At 42.5% G+C, this 21,542-nt stretch overlaps 4 protein-coding genes across 7 annotated transcripts; 1 reads left to right on the top strand and 3 right to left on the bottom strand.

Annotated features, from left to right (window-relative positions):
* Positions 1-3,260: 3,260 nt before the first annotated feature.
* On the bottom strand, positions 3,261-6,800 carry nsdhl (NAD(P) dependent 3-beta-hydroxysteroid dehydrogenase NSDHL; the record flags this gene model as incomplete). The annotated part of the gene is made up of 7 exons (XM_084549542.1): positions 6,561-6,800; positions 6,313-6,474; positions 5,988-6,134; positions 5,782-5,910; positions 5,415-5,557; positions 3,751-3,853; positions 3,261-3,593 (listed from the first exon to the last, which is right to left on the bottom strand). Exons 1-7 carry the CDS (start codon positions 6,579-6,581, stop codon positions 3,261-3,263), a joined length of 1,038 nt encoding a protein of 345 aa, XP_084405668.1. The 5' UTR covers positions 6,582-6,800.
* A 1,132-nt stretch (positions 6,801-7,932) lies between these two features.
* cetn2 (centrin, EF-hand protein, 2) lies at positions 7,933-10,559 on the top strand. Of its 2 annotated transcripts, XM_084549551.1 has the most exons (5): positions 7,933-7,998; positions 8,194-8,358; positions 8,459-8,587; positions 9,359-9,496; positions 9,715-10,559. In XM_084549551.1, the coding sequence occupies exons 1-5, from the start codon at positions 7,996-7,998 to the stop codon at positions 9,802-9,804; spliced, it is 525 nt and encodes a 174-aa protein (XP_084405677.1). In that variant the 5' UTR covers positions 7,933-7,995; the 3' UTR covers positions 9,805-10,559. The 2 variants fall into 2 exon arrangements, with proteins under 2 accessions (XP_084405677.1, XP_084405676.1); XM_084549550.1 differs by having other exon boundaries at positions 7,949-8,358.
* Positions 10,560-11,102: 543 nt separating this feature from the next.
* On the bottom strand, positions 11,103-12,828 carry LOC311491836 (uncharacterized protein; the record flags this gene model as incomplete). The annotated part of the gene is made up of 3 exons (XM_084549875.1): positions 12,568-12,828; positions 12,362-12,463; positions 11,103-11,579 (listed from the first exon to the last, which is right to left on the bottom strand). The coding sequence occupies exons 1-3, from the start codon at positions 12,781-12,783 to the stop codon at positions 11,103-11,105; spliced, it is 795 nt and encodes a 264-aa protein (XP_084406001.1). The 5' UTR covers positions 12,784-12,828.
* Positions 12,829-13,501: 673 nt separating this feature from the next.
* On the bottom strand, positions 13,502-18,846 carry gcna (germ cell nuclear acidic peptidase). 3 transcript variants are annotated; one of them, XM_084549537.1, is made up of 13 exons: positions 18,798-18,846; positions 18,340-18,439; positions 18,134-18,230; positions 17,972-18,044; positions 17,782-17,840; positions 17,619-17,685; positions 17,453-17,523; positions 16,212-16,643; positions 15,965-16,130; positions 15,703-15,847; positions 15,238-15,373; positions 14,243-14,447; positions 13,502-14,124 (listed from the first exon to the last, which is right to left on the bottom strand). In XM_084549537.1, exons 2-13 carry the CDS (start codon positions 18,427-18,429, stop codon positions 13,893-13,895), a joined length of 1,773 nt encoding a protein of 590 aa, XP_084405663.1. In that variant the 5' UTR covers positions 18,430-18,439; positions 18,798-18,846; the 3' UTR covers positions 13,502-13,892. The 3 variants fall into 3 exon arrangements, with proteins under 3 accessions (XP_084405663.1, XP_084405664.1, XP_084405662.1); XM_084549538.1 differs by having other exon boundaries at positions 18,787-18,803; XM_084549536.1 differs by lacking the exon at positions 18,798-18,846 and having other exon boundaries at positions 18,340-18,609.
* Between the last annotated feature and the right edge of the window lie 2,696 nt (positions 18,847-21,542).

Genomic DNA, 21,542 nt, shown 5'->3' with positions numbered 1-21,542 from the left:
AGATACTAAACAGAAACTGTGGTCCATGGTGGAATAAAAATAACATAAAAGCCTGCTTTCACATTTGGAACATTCCATTTTTTTCTGCTTCAACAAGTTTCTTCCTACAAACAAAATTTCGCCTTGATTTATTTTTTACGTATCAGTCAGGTTAAGGTCAAATAGGACTTTTACTGTATAATGCATTCTCTAAATACAATACAGTGTAAACAAAATGTTTGCTCAGTGCGGGTGACTGCCTCCATGTTTATTTGAGTGCAAGAAGGCAAGAAAAATGTTTATGTCTCTGCAATTTTAAAGCAATTTCCTCAACAAACGGTACCAGAACACTTTCCCGAGCAATTGGCCCCACTATCTACTCTTTGTAAACACAACATGGAGATCAACCAACCACCGTGTCTGTAAAACAATCTCACACACGCTGAGCACATGTTTACAAAGCCCTTTCAAATCACAAAAAAGGGCGTGAGGGGATGTCGCAACCCGTCAAAGAAAGGAGGCGGGAGAGGAAATTGACGAATCTGAGAGACAAAGTTTCACTCTGGTGCGCACAGTGGCAAGTGTAAACGCACAAGTCTATTATCTGCCCGGATCCCTCTCCCTCTTTCCCTTGAACAACAAACCAGTCGGACAGCCTAACCCTGTGGCTCCGACTCCAGCAGTGAATCACTGAGGGTGCAGAATTAAAATGAGAATGCAAAGTATCTGAACTTAACCCCCACCTTGTTGTCACCACGCCAAGACGCGGCATGACAACAATGCTACACCAAGGAAAGACAAACGTATGTAGCAGGTAACTGATCCATTTAACATGAACACAGTGAAAACGGGCCACTCTACGTCTGGAATGTAATCTAAGTTTCACGACTCTTCACACCTTCACTGCCATCAACATGAGAACAGGACGTGGAAACAGAGATAGAGAACAGAGATCGCTGTATATTTTCATTGCCCATCCCATTGACATTCCTTGCATTGCTGGAACAGTTTCGTATTAAATACCTGCCTCTACGATTCGATTCAGATCTAATCAGATCTAACAGCAGAGTGGCAGAGATATGGCTGTATCAGATTGTGTGAAAAATGTATTGTAAATATTAATCTATGGCCAAAGGTTTGATGGCACCAGATACTATAACAAACATCTAATTTCAGAATTCAGTCTTATGACTATTGTCACATGTATGCCGTAGGGTTTACTGGTGGCTGTAATTATTCTTCCTGTTCATACCACAGACAAAAGACGGACGTAACTACAAGGACACCAGCTGCCGGTTTGTCGGGTACACTTCTGAAGCCACTGGTTTGGCATTTGGCCGTCACCACCTTGGTTTTTTTTTTAGAGCCGTAATTGATTTGTATTCGAGAGGCAGAAGCAAGAACGAGAGAACGAGCTTGTCAGTCACTCCTGACCACACACGTCAGTCAAGTCAAGCAAGCCCCCAACAATTACCTGTGTTTGGGGCCTGATACCTACTTAGATATGACATTATTTGCAAAGGGACGGCAAGTAAATTGATAATAATAGAGTGATGTTAGCTACTGAAAGCGTACGACTTAAAAAGTTAAAGATTTTAGAATGGGAGTCCATTGGAGCCTGAGATTTTTGAGGCACCAGGACCTTGAGGCCATCAAATTTTATTTACAGTTCAGACTGGACATGAAGAGCTCAGTTCATTTTCTGATAATTTTTTATTTATTTTTTTTGCATTTAAGTGCAGCCTAAGCTAATGTGAAACTCCAGTAGTCTGGTTTAGACATATCAAGTGGCCATCTTCCATTTATATATTTATATTTTACAGTGAATTTCCTGCAAAACTCTGTCTTTCTGTTTTCATCAGCTTGCCTGTGGTGGACAAAATGCGGAATATTAAACTAAGAAGCACATTATGTTTGCTCGACCCTCATTTGAAATGTCCCATCACAGGCTGCCAAGGCCACAGGATGTCCCGTTTTTAAAACTGTGAGCTCTGATATTCCGCTACATTCGCCGGCCTTCTCTCTTCTGGGGAGGATTTTACGAATAATTTTGGAACCTGACAGCGGGGATTTGGCCCCTTTCATCCGCAAGAGCATTAGCGAGGTCAGCCATTGATGATTTCGTGTGTGTGTGTGTGTGGCCTGGCTCACAATCAGCATTTTAATCTGTCCCAAAAGTATTTGATGGGGTTGAGATCAGGCTCTGCGAAGACCATTTAAGTGCTTTTACTCCAAATTGCGAAAAACCACTTCTTGATGAACCCCCCGGCTTTACGGATGAGGGCACGGTCATGTTGAATCGGTAATGGGCCTTCCTCAAACAAATTTGGACGCACAGTATTGTCTTAAGTAACTCGGGGGCTTAAGCTAAACCCCGGGCCGGATCAAAAGCACACATCGCAGTTTACAGACGTGGTGTACTTTAAGCAGTCGCTTTCACACCTTTTATCAGCAGCGCTGTCATTTACAGCAAGGGTGCCAAACATGCGGATGAATTTGCAAAGGAGGAGGAGGAGAATAAGGAAGAATAAGAAGGAAGGAGGAAGAGAGAAAAGAGGGAAGGAGAAAGAGATGGGCAAGAGAAGGGGGAGGAGGATTAGGAGAAGGGGGAGAAAGAGGAACAGAAGGAGAAGAAGGTGATGAAGGAGGAGGAGGAGGAGAAGCAGATGGGGAAGGAAGAGATGGAGAAGGAGGAAGATGAAAAAGGAGGAGGAGGATCGAAAATAAGAAAGAAGAAGGAAGAGGAGGAGGAAAAAGAAGAAGAACGTGCACCTTTACTGAAAATTTTCACAATGTACTTATTTGCACTAAAACGAAGGAAGAATTTGAAGTAGTCGTTATTTTTATTGGTTATGATGCTGTTCTGATGCTGGTCCCGACCCCTTGAGGTCAATTTGGGCTGAATCTGGCCCCTGAACTAAAATAAGTTTGACATCCCTGATTTAGTGGAATTCATTAAGGCATTTTGAAATCAGCAGCAGCATCTCGGTGCGTACACCACACATGTGAAACACAAAAATCTAAATGGAAAAATAATCAGTTGTATTCAATGCAATGTCTTTTTTTTTTTGGAAATATATTGTGTCTGTTACTGTTTACTAATGTCAGGGTGCAATGGGTGGACCAATACCCCCCCCCCAATACCCTTTGCTGCCATCTGCTGGTGGAAACAGTACAAGTCATAACAAGAAGGCACAAGTACTACACATGGCGAGGCCTGGATAAACAGCCACTTCCCTCATTTTAAATTGCCTACAGCAGTCTCTGTCTCCAGTCAAACATCAAGCACCGTGTCTGAGATGAGGGTAGCTCTGCACTGTGCGCGCAATGGCCTCCTTCAGACCGACAACGGGTTTGTAGCCCAGGTCCTCTTTGGCTCGTTGACAGCTGTAGTAGTGGTGGGTTCCGGCCAGAGCCACTCTCATGGGCGAGAAAGTGGGTTTGAAAGATACGAGGGGACGCAGGATGAGGCTCAGCAGCCAGAGGAGCAGCGCCAGCCCGTACACCAGAGAGTAGGGGAGGTGGTAGCGCGGGGCGGCGTACCCCAGACCCACCAACACTTCGGACATGAAGTCCCAAAAACGGATAGGCTCGTCATTGGTGATGTGATAAGGCTGGCAGAGAAGCGGAGGGAAGAATAAAGATTTATTAACCTAAAATATACATCCAGTAAAAAAAAAAAAAAAAAGTCTGACCCTGAAGAATAAAAAGATATATTAAGAAGGATTTTATCACAAGGTCGGCTCTGCTTCGGATTTTATTCTCACTTACTTTTCCACATATGGGGGAGTCTGGTCTGAGGCGCTCTGCAGCCAGGATGTGTCCATGAACTACGTTCTCCACAAAGGTGAAATCTACCAGATTGGTCCCATCACTGAAGAAAACAACAGAAGAATAATAATTTAAAAACGAATCCATCAAGAAGATAATATAACAAGAATTAAAGCTTGTAGTTAAGGCGTATTAAGGCCTAAACGTAAGGACCTACGTATGTGACCTAAGCCAGTGCGAGTCATATATACTTGCGTGCTCGTCAGTCTGGCTTGCTGTGTAACAACGCCACTCAAGCGCAAGTCGTGTCTTTTTTGCCAGTTGGGTTAATTTTTGTTTCTACTTTCTGCTTCACTTTCAACAATGGCGACTGAAACTTTCGCCGAAATTTCGCCGAACACAAGTCATTAAAATGTCTGTATCTCCAAACCTCCCATTTCTGGGGAGGTGCACATCAGTTACGGCGCCAGGCTCTGTGAAGGCTCCGCGTAGCCTCTGCGTCAACTTAACCCAGAAGTCTAAACTGCCTATTACTCAGTGCAGCAGTCTACAGGCATGTAGATACATGTATAATGTCCTGCAGATGAATAGCTACAGTTTTAGTTTGCCTGCCACTACAGACTTGTAATACTGTTTTAAAGGAGGTCAAACATGGATAGAAACAGTAAAGCCAGAAAGGTTAGCAGAACAAGCTGAAGCCTCTGACAGCTGGCGCGTTCTGCAGAGTTATCAACCTGTTCATTTATATATATAGGACCCAACACGTTTTAATACAGTGGAAAATCCCTCCTGGTCACTTGTTGTCCTGTTTATCAAAGGAGAATCCTGCACGGAAATACTGTTTTCTAACCTGTCGGGAAATTGCATGAAAGCTAATGGAAAGTCTGGGGTAAAATATAATTGGTTTGATTTGCTCAACATTACTCAACCCTGGCCCGTTTTGTCAATAACTGAAATAGAGGTGACAAACATTTAATGTGCTTTCCCTACACTGGCTCTCCAGAAAAAAACAGTATGCAGTTTAAGATCTTTAGAACCCCACATGGTCAGACATCTGTCTTTATTAGAGAGTTTCTGTGGCCATTAAATACCAGTGGGAATCTGAGGTTTGTTCCTCTCTCCAGGCTCAAGACAAAAGGAAGACTGTACCGTAATACCTCCTAAAGTTTCTGTGGATACTTTGAAGACCAGTTTGTTGACACTTTTATTTCTGTTTGTCCTTTTTATCTGGCTGTCTGCGTTTCGTATGGTTCGACCTTTCTTTTCATCCGCTTTTCTGTCTTTCGTTGTGACCTCTGCTGCTGCTTACTTAATTATACTTCTCTGGATGGAACAGAGTGGGACTTTTCATTAGACTCCCTTGATACCTAAATGCCACTGTCTTTCAATGTCTACACCTCTAGGTTGTAACAAGGGCAAATAATGATAGAACCAGGATTGTTTTCCAGACTTGCACTATATATAGGACACTTAATCCTATTGAATTTCATGGGAAAAAGCTGTAAAATGTGCCTTTAACTACGGAGCTTTAATGATAAATGACTGCATGACGACATCAGTGAGCTATAAATATAGTCCTGTAATCAGTGATGCAAGTGTGTTTGCAATAGTTTATCTTGCAGTGTCACCAGTTGTTTTATCAGATGAAAGCCGCCGCGACTCACCCGATGATGAACTTCATCTTGCCCCTACGAGCTGTGTCCACCATGATGGGGACCAGCTGCGGGTCCCGAGGGCCAAAGATACCGTGGGGCCGAATAGCAACAGTGAGGAAACCCTTCTTCTTGTCACAGGCTTGGAGGACCAGCTAAAAACACAAAAACAGAACCCGATAAATAAATTTGCATACCGCAAAGCAGAAGATGCTCCATTTGTCCTCTTCTCTTTCAGCATGTGACTGACTGTCAAGGACAACATGGGAAGAGGATGGCATACATATATATAAAATAAAGGTGCAGTCTGAAACAAGTCTGAAACTGAATTTAGAGTCTCCATTTCAAATCTGGATAAAACACGCTCTCTCTCTCTTACCTTCTCCTGCTCAATTTTGGTCTGGGTGTAGTAGTCGATGGGCTTCTTGGCGTATGGCAGATCCTCTCTCCCGTTCTTAATGTCGGTCCCCTCGAACACCACACTGGCGCTGCTCGTCAGGACCAGTTTCTGGAAAATCATTATAGTTGAAGCACTTTGAAACGATCTTCCCATTCCTAAAGAGGCATAAAAGCGCACTGTCTCACCTGCACTCCAGCCTCGATGCAGGCCTGAATAACAGTCTGCGTGCCCTTAATGTTGACCCTCTCAAACAGTGCACGGTCGTCACTACCAGGGGCTGGGGAGGCACAATGGAAAACCAGGGACACATCCTTCAGAGCTGAAAGCAGAGCCTGGAGAAGAACGAGACACAGACTTTGATATACGCATCAGAAAAGAGATCCAGGCCAGAGATATCTTTCTTTATTTGGAGGCAAGTGAAACCCAACTGCTTGTAGCAGCTCAACCATTCAAACGTGCAAGATGTTATTTACTTTATTGTTGCATAATTGCAGCAGGTGAAAGTCTCACTTGTTTGTCGCAGAGGTCTCCCTGGTGGAAGGTGACACCAGGCAGATCGTAGCTCTGACGGATGTCAAACACAGAGACAGAGTAGCCCTTATCCAGCAGCTTCTCCACCAAGTGTCTGCCCAGGAAACCTGAGCCTCCGATGACTGCACATCGCTTATTACCCTGCAGCAGAAGGTAGAAAGCGATTATTACACGGACAAAATAAAATCTTACAGCAGACTGGAGCTATTAATTATGTTTTAACTCACCGGTCGAACACGTGTAGCCATAATAAATGAAAAGCGACCCACAGGTGAGCCAATCAGGAATAGTCTCAGGCAAACGTGTTGAAAATACTTTTTTCTTTCAGGCAAAAAAAGTGCGCCCTAATAATAATAATATTATGCACAAAACGTAAATGTGACGACTTTTAGCATAAGAGACAGGCTGCACAATTCTGCCCCTAGTTTATCTGAAGCCGCGGACTCTTGACTTCACCGTGAACTGTTCGAATCAGCTGAGAGAGAGCCGCTCTGGGATTGGCCAAGCCGGGTCCAAGCACAAAGGTGACGTTTTCAGGCAGCCAATAGCGTTCAAGGTACGTCAAAGAACGCCACACTTTGGACCAATCAGGGATCAGAAGATCGTTACATCCGCCTCGTACCTCAAAGGCCACGCCCCCCGAGTCAAACCAACGGCGAGCTTTCAATATTAGATGGGCCTACAACTCTTTTGGGGGACATTTTAAATAAAGATCACGCAGTTTTTTATTTATTTATTTATTTTTTTTGTAAAAATAAAAGAATAAAAAAAATATTATACTCTTAAAATAAACGGCTGCAGAAAAGCGAAACACCTATCACAACGTACCAAACTAGTTTATTTACACATGTGTTTCAGTACTAATCTATTTACTATTACCCTTATACAGTATATGGTTTGAATTAAACTTATGTATTTATTTTATGTGAGCCACATAATTATTATTATTGCAATTTCCTACTATCTCATTGGTCTCTCACATATTATTATTTTTTTAATCACCGATTCAATAATTTTCTTCTTCATTATTATTATTAAATAGAATATACTGTATGATCTGAGCTGTTTTAAACACCAGTGTCCGTTAGGGGCAATTTCATAGGGGTACCACGATCAAATGCACTATTCATATTTTGCAAAAAAATATGTTTTATCATCCAAATTAATATGCAAATATGACTTAATTATCTATATCGATATATCCAGCATGTTATAGCTTTTCAATCTCTGCAGCTCTGAGGTTCCTCGTCGACCACGTGATTCTCAGCAGCCACTCAGCTTTTCGCCCGACTGGTGCGTTGGATTTCTACTCCCACCTGTGCCTGTGCGGTTCCTGCTCCGGCTCCTCGGTGGCCATTAAACGATGGGCTTGTCCGCTGGCACAAAAGGAAAAGCAAATCAAACACCTAGGCTCCGTGACAGCAGCTGCTGTGCAAGCTGTAGACCAGAAACGTTCATCTTTTAGCAGGTATTTCTGGAAAATAAGCATCAGGACTTGGTGCATTATAGACTATCCCGACATACAGTGCGGTTAATCGGTTAGAAACCGTTTCATGATCGCATCCTCCCTAAATGATAGGGGAGGCATCAAAGCGCCGACGAAAACAGTGACTAATAGATCTGCAGTGTATTTTTTGTCAGTCAAATATACAATAGTAAGTGATGGTGAGTGAAAACGTTTTATAATCCAATATAACGCATGCTAGTGTGTTTGATTTGAGCTGCTGGATAAGATATCTCACTATTCTAGTAAAGAGCCATGCTTAATTGCTTTATAGGCTTGGGGAGGAAACAGGTGCCCATCCCCTCAAAATCAACCTCTTTGAATACATGTTTTGTTTCTGGTCGTGTTTCCACCAGGCAACCAGTGCCAAGAGACCGTCCCTGCAGGGTCCTGTGCCGCCTCCTCGCAAGAAGACAAGCCCCAAGCCAGAGCTGACCGAGGAGCAGAAGCAGGAGATCAGGGAGGCCTTTGAGCTGTTTGACACCGATGGCTCTGGATTCATCGAAGTAAAAGAGCTCAAGGTAAAAAGGGGGGTCAGAACATTGATCTCTGCCTATAATCGAGGGAACCCCATTATCCACGTGTGCTTCACTGCTGTCTACCTTTCCAACACTGTTCCAGGTCGCAATGAGAGCTCTGGGGTTTGAGCCAAAGAAAGAGGAGATCAAGAAGATGATTGGGGAGGTGGATAAAGATAGCACAGGAAAGATCTCCTTCGGCGACTTCCTGACTATCATGACACAGAAAATGGTAGATATCTAAAACTATCTTGAAACTGTACTATCTGTACTATCCAGACTTAACACAACATTTTCAACCCAATTTCTCATTGGCTATATTACACTGCCTGGCAAAAAAAAAAGTCGCCGCACCAAAAAAAAAAAAAAAGGTTGGACCACCTTTAGCTTTGATTACAGCGCGCATTTGCTGTAGCATTGTTTCGATAAGCTTCTGCAATGTTACAAGATTTATTTCCATCCAGTGTTGCATTCATTCAAGATTTTGTATTGATGACGGGAGAGTCTGACCACTGTACAAAGCCTTCTTCAACACATCCCAAAGATTCTCAATGGGGTTAAGGTCTGGACTCTGTGGTGGCCAATCCATGTGTGAAAATGATGTCTCGTGCTCCCTGAACCACTCTTTCACATTTTGAGCCCCATGAATCCTGACATTGTCATCTTGGAATATGCCCGTGAACATCAGGGAAGAAAAAATCCATTGATAGAATAACCTGGTCATTCAGTATATTCAGGTAGTCACGTTGTTTAAGAAATGAGAAGCTACTCATTTCATCAGTTGGCGTTAAATAACTTGTTGCCAACTGAAAGTTAATCACCCATGTAGTAATTATCCAATAGGAGGCTCGTACCTATTTGTTAAGTTAAATCCAGGTGGCCACTCTTTTGTTTTGGCCAGGCAGTGTATTTGTCGTCAGCGGCACACACAAACTCAGAGTTTACGAGTATTCTATTGTCTGTTCATTTATATAACAACCTCTCCATTGTCTCTCATTTTAAGGCGGAGAAAGATTCCAGAGAGGAGATCCTGAAAGCTTTCCGCTTGTTTGATGACGATGAAACGGGCAAGATCTCATTCAGGAATCTAAAACGCGTGGCCAAAGAGCTCGGAGAGAACCTGACGGACGAGGAGCTGCAGGTGAGGCACAGTATTATGTAATAAACCTGTATATCTTAATGCCATCTCATGCAAATGATACAGCAACTTACTGGCAGAGCTAAAGACAATGAGCGCACTTTTGAATAATGTCAACACACCTTTTGTTCACAAATACCGTCCATCTAGCTTCCTTTGTTAGCTCCACATGCCCGTTCTCTTTCTTTACATTTCCTTGTATGTTGTGTGTGTTTCTGAAGGAAATGATAGACGAAGCCGACAGGGATGGAGATGGAGAAGTGAACCAGCAGGAGTTCCTGCGCATCATGAAGAAAACCTGCCTGTACTGAAGGAAACGTGTGATGTTAGGCTTGGTGATGCAGTGTGGAGGAGACCAGTGGCGGTTTATGCTGCACAAACCCCCTTATTATTGTGTTGTGGATGCACGATTATTTAAAAACCAATCAATCAGAACACTTTACTGTCTCTGGGATAACATAATATTATCATAAAACCTTAGTCAAAGTACAATATTGTTTCAGTTTTGCTGAATATTACGATAAATTAGATTTATTACCTGTTTCACCTGGACATGACGCAGCCGTTATCTAATTAGAGCTCAGTCTTTTACTTCACATCAGTCAATTTTATTGCTGCATAATGGGATTGTCAAGCAGACAGACTAACCAACGCTGTCATAAAACCCGTCATAAACAGATGATCTGCATTTACCAAACATGAACCTCTTGTATTGCTGCATAATTTTAAACTCAATGCAAACGACACAACAGCACCATCTAGTGGACTGAAGAAGAGATTGCTATCATACACTTTATCTGCCGAAACTGTAAAAGTATTATACATTTCCTGACTGAATTGCTGCATTTACTCAAAGAATATATATATATATATTAATATTAATGAAAAGCTTGTGTATTATTGAGAAATATTCAGAACCAGCCTCAGTACATTCCAAAGCTTTGTTTGGTAGAGTTTGTGCATTATGTTCGATCCGGTTCGAGTTGAAAGCGGTAAAGGCCAGTGTTTCACGTTTCTGGCTCCTCTGTGCTGGTTTTTATGAGAAGCTGGCTACAAACGGATGACTGAGGAGTGTCGTCTCACCTCCGTGCTGCCTCTAGATTTGTGCCTGTGCCTCCTAAAGGGGCAATCATCGCAGCTCGAAGCTGCCCGACCTCCCTCACACGGGCACGCCGTCCCCACAGGTCGTGCCATGATTGTTGATGTTCTTTTCTTGTTACATTAGTATTTATCCTTCCTTTGTGCAAACTTTCTCTTCTGTATTCTTGAATGTTTTGTAGAATACATATATATATATATAGTGAATTTTATTGTTCAACGTACAAATTAAATAGATTGAAGCAGACTATCTCGTCTTTTATTTTTCATTTACCAGTGTTCCAGCAGCTGTTTTTAACCCGCACTGAATTTACTCGGCTGCTAATGACATACACGGCGTTTGCCCTTTGAATGCAACTGGTTTACTGGTTTACCGTATTGACTCAGCCGTCCAATCTTCCCTTTACAAACATGTAAATTTAAAGTGCGGTTAAATAAATGTGGGAAATAACCTGCAGCGTTGAGCAGGAAGATATGGCTCTTAGCGCAAACCTGTTGAAAATAGCAGTCATTAGGCCGAACTATGGTCGCTGACTTTGTTCATGTTTGCAGCCCGTCGTATCCTTTTCTGCAGTTCCCGAGAGCGGTATCCATAAACCAGAGGGATGAGAGCCACCCCCAGGTTGTAGGTGATGGTGGTTGCTATATCAAGAGCGTCACTGTGCAGGTAGCCAGGGATAAGGTAGCTGTCCATGACCACAGGAACTGAAAAGAGAATGGTCTGAAAAGATTGGAGGGTCAGGGTCACGCAGGCTCTCTTGGTGCAGAGCAGTCCTCCGCGCATGTCTCGGTAGAGGAGGCAGAAGCATCCCAGGATGGTCAGGTAGCAGACAGGCACCACCAGGGCATTGCCCACGGTGCAGAAAAGCACCAGAGGCGCCGTGGCTGACAGGCAGGGCGTTAAGATGAGAGGGCGACAACGGGAGAGAGTCAGACTGACCTGAATGGTGCTGAGGCTGATACACAAAGTCACACCGCCGACTGCGCACTGCGTTTCGGTGCCCCAGTCACTCCCACTGTATGGATATACGCAGATTTAATTATCTCCCGAAGGAATACAAATTACACAAAAGTTATATGGGTGAGTAAACGATCGTATTTTATGCCAGAAATAAGGTCCAGGTTGTAAAAAACAGAAGTTTACACTGACTGACTGTGTAAGTTTACAGCACATGGTGCTAAAATGTAAACTAAACAAAACAGCAAGACCTAGCCTGGCATAGCCCGACTCAATTCTTAGCTGAACTTTCTGTCAAATTTACGCCACAAACTTTTGGCGGGGAAGTCGGTTGTTTCGTTTCCAGGCTACGCAAGACCAGTCATCAGCTCACGTCATCTTTTACTAAATGATTTTGGCGTGTATGACATGTTTTTCTCTCAGAGTCCCATAATCGCACATTGTCTTCAGTCAAAAGAGGAGTTGTTATGTCTGTAGTACAATATTTTTCAGTTTGGTTAAAATCTCTCCAATGGATTTGAGGAAACTTTTGAAGAACCAAATCAATTGTTCTAGGTTAGGCTGCTGAACCTGTGTTAAGTTTGGACTGAAAGCTATTTTTGTTTTTTGTTTTTCACCCTAAACTTGAACAATTAAAAACTATCCTTTAAGCCTGAGTAATGCCTATCCATGCCCAAAAGAGGAGTCAAGTAGTCTGGTAATAAAACACTGGTAGCCTGATAACACATAGTGCAGTCCGATCTATAAATCGCCACGGCGACCATTGATCGAAAACGTTCCAATTGCACAAATATAATAAAGATTTCACAAACCATCAAGCAGGTCGTGTCAGCAGCACACAAGATCAGGCACTGGGTCACAGGTATTCCTTGGGTGGTTATCAACAGAACTGCTTTGATTGTCCAGATGATTTGCTGAAATGATAATGATCACTTAGTTTAGATGTCTGAGAGCATTTCCATCAGCACAGTAATATAAAAAGCACACCGCCGTGATCTGATCACATGTGCGGTCGTACCTGGAGGTTGTCACAGAAGAGAAGGTGTATGAGGAGCAGGAAGCGAGTGTGTCGAAGCAGGGACGGGGGGCGAGGAATGACCAGGAGCAAGGGGACACTGAGGACCGTGTTCAGGGTGCAGCTCAAGCACATGGTGACCGTCTTAACCAGATGGAAGATGGTGGAATTAATGCGAGAATAGGCCTCTAGAGTCGTCACATTGCAGTGGCTGTCCATGACAAAGTTTCCTCTGATTCCTGACAGATACGACTAATCTCCTAAAGGAAAACACGTTTTTAACCACAATCAGTTTTGGGCAAACGATCACATTTTTAGTCACCAGTAGAAGGTTGAATTCAAGTTTTAAAGCATTTATAATAAACACTTACAAAAGAAGTTTTGTACTCACCTTCAGACGTGCTTTACTTCCAGTTAATTAGAGTAACGCAGACACATGGTCACAGCTGCTTCACTGTGGTGGCTCAGATCAATCGGAGTATGCGCCGGCCCAGCAGGATATCTATTAACTGATCCTCATGATGTCAGCATGCATCCCTCAGACAGAGGTGTGTCAACAGCTAGTATTTGATATCAGGATTGGCTTTACTTATTTGTACAAACGTCAGGGACAATAATAATGCGTCTGTACAGAACTGCATTCTGCACGTCAATATTTGCCCGATAGCAAAGGCACAGTCAACGAAAATAGAAACCCATCTCACACTCACACACATATTTCCATTTTTCTATCAATTATTTTTAAAGAGGATGACGCAGAGCTGGAGTAAAATACTAATGGTAGACATAATTTAAGGTACGCACTGATTTGAATTTTGAGAACTACATAAAAGTATGAACCCAGTGAGACCCAAGAGATTGAAAATGGATATAAACACATCTTACGCATGAAGAAAAATGTAAACTATCCTTTCAAATGTTGGTTGGAGTAATGAACAAACTTGAACTTTATTTATAAGTTAATCATGAGAACATCACAAAAGTTGAAGATAAAAAAATTCCCCAATCACATGAAACGTTCACCTTGATACAGTACAATTCCAATTTCATTTAAAACTCAACACTGTGTATTTTAAATGCCAAGGTTAACCAGAGGTATGAATTATCATCATCTACACATACATCACATTGAACACGGACAAACTCGCCGACATAAACTTGATGTTTAGGCTCAGTTTTTCCAGTTACAGCAACTCTAATATATACAAACAAAACATAAAAAAATAGGATCAATATTAATATTCACAGCTGCTGAGTAATACAAGTTGACTTGTTGACTGAGGTAGTCCAGAACATGAGCAAGTTTTTCCCACATAAAAGTTACCAGCTCAGCTCTGGCTGATCTTAGTCTTTGAGGCAAAGTCTGCGCTAAGTTTCCGCATCACCTCCGCGTGGCTTTGTCCCGCCAGCTCTTGTCGCACACTCCCATAATTTTCTTTGACGAAGTTGGCGAAAGGTGTCGGGGCACGCGGCTTGGAGGGAGTCAGCAAAACAAGCTGACCCGTGCAGAGGGCACACACAAACCTTTGGGTGTCCAGAGACTTTGAGTGACGCCCGATCCTGTGAAGAATCATCGTTAAAAAAGGTGAATATTGGTCAGAAGAAAATTTGTAAATATGAGGTGATCAAAAAAAGAACCATGTAAAGTGAGGGGTTTTAAACAAACTGAGAGACGTACGTATTCTGACAGCGGGTGCACTGGTACTGGAATTTGTACTTGATGTCGTAACTGTGGCAGCGCGTGACGACGGGCAGCTCAGGATGCGCCAGCGTGGCTTTGCGAGCGTACAGCTTCCAGAAGTTTCCGTGCCCGTCCCTTACACTGTTAATCAGCCACGTTGCAGCGTGACACATCTCATGTATCAGTGTGTCCCTGAGTCGATCTAGGAGGAAAGGACAATAAAAGGACGAGGACAACTTCACCATGCATGACATGAGACATTCCACTTTTATGTTTAGGGACAATCAAAAAGAAACACTTTTCAGGCCATTTTGTTCCTTACAATAAGTAAACATATTTATCTTGTAGCTTAATGTACTCACTTAATATAATTTGGCAAAGAAATACCTGAATAATAAACATACACCGATCAGGCATAACATTATGACCACCTTTCTAATATTGTGTAGGTCTCCCTTGTGCCTCCAAAACAGGTCTGACTCATCAGAGAATAGACATGGGCCTCCTGAGGGTGTCCTGTGGTGTCTGGCAACAGAATGTTGTTAGTGGGGGCCTTTGGGTCCTATGGGTTGAGGGGAGGGATCTAGTGAATTTGGAGGCCAGATCAACACCTTGTGCTGTTGTACATGTTTTTTTTTTAGTCATTCCTAAAACGTTTTTATGTGTGTGGCTGTGTCTGCATTCTGTTGGGGATGGCTGCTGCCATCAAGGAGTGTCATTGCTACTGGGTGGGGATGTCTGGTCTGGTCTGGTCTAGATGGGTGGTACATGTCTAAGTAACATCCACATGAATGCCAGGTCCAAAAGTTTCCCAGCAGAACATTGGATTGTCGCAAGATGGTCAATGTTATTTACTTCTCCTGTCAGTGGTTTTAATGTTGTGGCTGATCGGTGCATAACATTGAAGGCAATTTGATCTGTAATTACACTGAACTTAGCACAGTCCATCTGTAGAATATGTTCGAGGCCACCTGTGAAGTGAAGAGCATTACCTGCGGAGTCACAGACTTTCTCTGACAGTTCAATGCGGGCATAGCGGCTTCCTCCATTTCTCTCCTGCCCCGTAATACAGTAGCCAGCTGTTTTACGCATCTTCTTATTCCAAGTCACCGACATATCGACGGGAAGCTGAAAAAGTAAAGAGGGGACAGAAACCAAAAACACAATACACGTTAATGATGCAATCAAACAACGTATTCATGCAGTTCTGACGGTAATAGTAACACATGTTTGTTTCTTCAGGCTTTGAGATTCAGCACATTAAATGTCAATTAAAAACTAGAATTACTGCCTCAGGGTTGTGAAGCTAGTTGACATATGCTTCTACAGTTGAAGTCAAAAGTTTACATACACCTTACCCAAATACATTCAAACCTAGTTTTTCATAATCCATGACTTTTAATCCTACTAAACATTACCCTGTAATTTCATCTTAATAAAAATAAATAAAACATCACCTTGCCGTCAAATACAGTGGTGTTGTACAGCTTGTAGAGTTTGCTTGTGAGTTCTTCCTTGTTCCGCTTAAAAGATGCCCCATAGCTGGAACCAGGGTTTGTAAGCGACTGCAAGAAACAGCCTGGAGTCTTACACACCGCTACCCTATAAAAAAAAATGGACAGGGCAGAATGAAGATAACTATATGTGCGCAAAAGATGAGAGAGTGACAGACAAAAAGCTACTCCCAGTATTCAAGAGTGTACATGAACACAGATGTACCTGCTGGTGGGACCATGTCTGGGTTCTGTCTGACTGACTGCAGGCTTCAAGATGGAGGATTTCCCCGGTATCTTAAAATGCCGAGGAGTTTCCACTATAGACTTGGAGCTTGGCGTTGTGAATCCCTTCACAGGAGGAACTGGAACAGCTGGTTCCTTACTGCACTCTAAATTTAAGCACAAAGTAAAATAAAATCAAATACAAGTGAAGAGCCCTAATATCAGTCAGAATTATGTTGTTGCCGTACCTTTGGTGTTCTTAGATGGGAATGTCGTGCCGGTCAACAAGTTTTTCTTTTTCATTCTCTCCAGCAGGGATAAGAACTCTTCTTCCTCTGAACTGTCTGAATCCTGCAGCTTTGAAGGTGCCGAAAGAGTGCGCTTGGGAGTTGCGATTGGTGTTGGAGCTGTGTGGCGAGGAAGGGCGAAAGGAGAAGGAAGGGAGGGAAAGGAAGGCAAGGGCAGCGATGGTGAAATGTCCTCTTTGTCGCACAGTGCAGGGTTATTCTTGTTAGCCTTTTGGGGTGGCTTGGGCTTAGAGTGACGGGTCCTCCAAGTGCTCTTCACCACAATGTTGCCATCCTCATCCTCACTGTCACTGACAAAGACTGGCGAGTTAAACTGAGAAAGAGGTTTCCTCAGTGGATTCAGAGCTGCTGGAGTAGTGCTCTTCTTAGGCACTGCAAAACAGAAGACCAAAAGTCACTGTTATAGAAATATACAGTCCAGACCTTAAGCATTCGTACTGTTGGACATTACAGGTTTGTTATTCAAGCTCTGTGCTTCACACTAGAAATAACAGGACAACTCAGTCCTACAATGCCTATAAAATAAGGGATATTACAACAAAATGCAAAGTAGGTTTACATCAACGAAGAAAGAGCTGTCAGTAGGATACAGCTGTCTTATGTTAAGACATGGTTATCAACATTTAGGGGTCAAAATGTACTTGTCAGACACACAGGGCTTATGTCATTATCTGAAGAACAGTGTAGGAGATACAGCCATTTTACCAAATTGTGCAGAAGCTGCAAGGGTTTAGATGTAATTAGACACTTGGTTACTACATGTTTCTTGGGCTGCATGTGGGGTTTCAATATCAATTCATGCACACAGAGCGGAGACACGGGACAGAGTAGACAGGGTTACCCATTTAAACTGAGCTGGACTGACAGAGTAAAGTAGTGCCCATGCAAATAAAGACGATAACAATGAGGCTAAAAATACAGAGCATACATGAATTTTTTTGTGGCAAATACTACGGTAGATTGGAGGGCTGGGAAGTGTTGTGAATTACTTAAATTTAGCAACAAATACAAATTAAATGTGATAATGCACTGTGCCTACGGCTTATACAGTCTGGACAGGTTCTGAAAGAGATTGTTTGTACATGTGCAATGTCTACTGTATGGTAAATATGAGTCACATATGTGGTAAGACTAACAAGAACTGCAGTATATAGGACTAAAAAAAGATCCTTTAAGATTACCTTTAAAAGATGATTTTGTCTTGATAAAGTCATCATCTGATGAGTAGTCATCCACTATGAAATGTTGGAGGCTGTGGAATAAACAAAAAAGAAACAGAGCTACGTTGTGAAATGTTTACCTCGGAGACTGGAAATGCTTCAAAGTAAAATACACACCAACCCTCACCTGTTTTCACTCCCACTGTCAGACGTTTTCTTGGGTTTGGTATTAGGAGTCTTCACTCGTTGCAGAACTTCAATATTTGCAAAAAGTATTGGAGAGAAAAACAATGATTTATCACTGTGCATAGAAACAAAATCCCAAATAACGTAATGAGCCGAGCACTCACATGTCTCAAATATGTCCTCGTCATCTGAGCTCACCACAAGTTGAGGTTGAATTTTTAAACTGAAAGGAATAAAACAAGTTTACACATACACTATCATGACGAATGATGTTCCAGTACAAACCAGATGCAAAATTTAAATTCAGAAACAAGAGACAGACGAGTCTTTTTGAACATATTGTTGCGTCATTACCTGTCTTTCTTTGCAGAAATACATGGCTTCTGAGAAGTAGCTTTAGCTTGAGGAGTGGACCTTTCTGTTAGAACTGAGGGATTAAAAGATTAAATGAAAAACAAAACACCACACATGTAACCACAGGTGCATCTTTAAGCTGTGCTAGTTGAAATCACTCACACTTGTCAAAGTCATCATCACTGGACTCGATCACGGCCGGTGATGATCGATGAGCACTGGTACCATCATGACGAGTCTTGTCAATTATATTCACCAACTAGAAACAATAACAGTGTTCGTATTGCATTTAGGGTTAAAATAGTCTTTTCCCAATCACCCTTACAAGTTATTAAGAATGTCCATTATGTGTTTTTATACCAACAAACCTGCTTTTCTGCAGCGTCCAGTCCTCCTTCATCCATCCACCCCATCTTTTTAGCAACTCTCTCAAACAAACTGCAGGTATCATTGTTCATTTCCTCAACTCTGAAAACAGCATCCGTTTGAGTCATTTAACATTTAGTCCAGGTCAAAACAACTTTTTCTATAACAATAATCGGCAAAGAAGTGCTCTAATTTAAATTAAAATATATAATTATATATTTTGGTAAATACAAAACAACCCCATATGGATTTACAACCATATACGCCGTGTATTGTGGCGAGGAAACGTTGTCGTTACCGTTAGCAACTTGCTAGCAAACGTTAGCTCGACTAATGTAGACTTAACATCACACCAGCTAACATTAGCCTGCATCATGTTTTCTAATAGTGTACATTGCATTAACACCCATTTAGAATGAGCTGTATCTCTGAGGCATATTTTACTTTACCGAAAATTTACCGAATGCGGATCTTTTCCTTCAAAATTAAAGGGAAATGCTGGTCCACAGGATTTGCAGAAGGTAAATTCAAATCGTGTGCGCCATCGCGCCGGAAATTGTCACGGAGTTATTCGACCAATCAGAGGAGGTGTCAAATAACACTGGGACGCTTTGTCCCCGCCCACCTCCGAACACACACAGGCGCAATGTAACAATGTAGGTTAGCTAACGCAGTGAAGTTAGTTTTAAATTGGATATTCGACAGACATTCGCTCTGGGTAAACCTCTTTTTCGCTACGGGTACAGTGCAACTCCAAGCAAGCCACTCCAACATTTAAGTGTACCCATACTACAGACTATACGGTAAACACATGGCAATAGAAGACGACTACAGCGTGTATCGACTTCCTGTTTTCAAAATAAAAAATGTGGACTATTTAAAGCAGAGATAATCTGTGTTTAAAGCTACTGAGAAGGTATTGGGCTAAAACAAGAGGTGTATCTCATGCAGCCAGTGGAGGACTATGATCCCACATTGATTTGGAGTCAATTGATCACATGACCTGGAAGCTATTGAGCTAAAATGCTAATATTTCCATATAAAAATTAATAAAAAATATTGAGAGATTTAACATGTTAAAAAAAAAAAAAAAAAAAAAAAAAGACGAGGTGTATCTCATGCAGCCCATGGTGGACTATGATCCCACATTGATTTGGAGTCAATAGATCACATCATTTTTATATGGAAATATTAGCATTTTAGCTCAATAGCTTTATATGTAAATATTGGCATTTTAGCTCAATAGTTTCCAGGTCATGTGAAATATGAGCTAACCTAACGCTGCTGGCTTGTTTGGCCCGCTCAGCAGCTTAGCATAGCTACCAAGCAACATGAAGACATCAGGAACCTGGCCTAAACAACAGCAGTATGCAGCATGTCATTGGGGTTTTCAAGTGGGCACCTCCCTTCACCGATGTTTCGTTAAGTTAGGCCTACGACACCTCAAGAAGGATTAACAGTGAATGCCAGCGTCCTGGAGTCACCCCCCTCCACGCTGCCACTGCAAAACCCCGTTTTCTAATTACCCTGTATATATAATTTATATTCTTCCTTCTCTGTTTGTTGTACATTTGTTCATATGCTAATATGATTTGTACATTTTGGCTTATACTATTTCTATTTTATCTTACTATATTTTATTCTACTTATTTTTTATTTCTATTTTATTTAATTTAATCTTTTCTTTTTATCTGAGGTTCTTAAGAGTGTGTTTTTTATGTACAACTAAGCTACTGTAACCAAGCAATTTCCCTTGTGGATCAATAAAGTTTATCTAAGTCGAAGTCATTTCTCACCATTACTATTAGACAACAACTAATATTTCAATAATTAGCCTAATCCTTTTATGAATCACGACACAAACAAATCTACCGTGGTTTGCCCCATTGATGAGGACTGAACCACGAACCAAACAAACAAATCTACCGTGGTTCGCCCCGGCGATGCGGACTGAACCGCACGCGGACTGAACCACGACCCAATCGACCACAACTATAATGATTTGTAAACACACTAAAGTCACGCAGCCATCCTTACCTTTAGCTAGCTCCCCAGGTAGCCTGCTTCCTACGTACCCATAGCCACTCGCTCGCTCTCTCTGCAGCCCGAGACATGTTACATACTGCAGTCTTCCAGCTTTTTCCCCGCCCAGCTCGCTCAGTAGAGCAATCGCCTATTTTGCTACAAATCCACGGCAGCCCACTTCTACCGGGCGGACAAAAGCTCTCCAGCTGTTCTGCTCTGCGTCTGCTGCTAACTCTGCATACTTAGTTCTCTTACGCTCGTTAGCCTCCTCAACTCTATCTTCCCACGGGACAGTCAGCTCTATGAAATAGACTACTTTCTCTGGCTCAGACCACAACAGCAGATCTGGCCGTAGACGGGTGCTAGCTATCTCGGTTGGAATAACCAGCTGTCCATTTAAATCCGCCCTCATCTCCCAGGCTCCTCCTACTCTTAGCTGTCCTGTGTTATGCCTAATGCCTGCTAGTCTAGCCTTTTCTCCCTCCCGTACAAACTTAATGCGTCTATTCTCTCTGTTAACGGCCATGGAATTTACATTCACCCGTTTTTCCTCAGTTGCAGCTGCTAAACATTTCAGTACCTGGTTGTGACGCCGGGTGTAACGTCCTTGGGAAAGACTAACCTTACAACCTGTCAGAATATGGCTAAGCGTGCATACACAAGTGCACAGTGGGCAGGCAGCATCCTCACTTACCCACTGGTTTAGGTTCTGGGGAGTTGGCAGCACATCATAAGTAGCCCCTATCATAAATCTAATCCTGCTGGCCTCCATGCTCCAAAGCTCTCTCCACTTCAACTTCCTTTTCTCCACACTCTCCCAGTTCACCCATTGACCCTGCTTAGCCTGCGACACTGCCTTAGTGCATTCCACTACCATCTTTCTCCTTTCTACTGCTGATGCCTTGCTCCACAGAGGTTTCCCTGCACACAGCCCTAAGCCTCCACGGCCTTGCTGTACATTGCCTATGATATCCCTATGCCTTAGAGCTGCCTGTGCTTGCTGTACTGCCTCTTTTGGGTTCCACTTCCTCCCTGTCTTAACAGTGGGCGCTGCGCTCCTAACCACTGGATCTTTTGACTGAGTAAGAGTAATTTCCAGTCTAACTTTAGCACACTTAAACTCCTCTGTTAGGCTGGTAACTGGGAGCTCCAATATGCCTTTCCCATACAAGGCTGTGCC

Source organism: Chelon labrosus (genome assembly GCF_963514085.1).
Source record: "Chelon labrosus genome assembly, chromosome: 8".
In the NCBI taxonomy this organism is placed as follows: domain Eukaryota; kingdom Metazoa; phylum Chordata; class Actinopteri; order Mugiliformes; family Mugilidae; genus Chelon; species Chelon labrosus.
The sequence above is the reverse complement of the archived record's forward strand: the minus strand, read 5'-3'. Positions and strand labels throughout refer to the sequence as shown.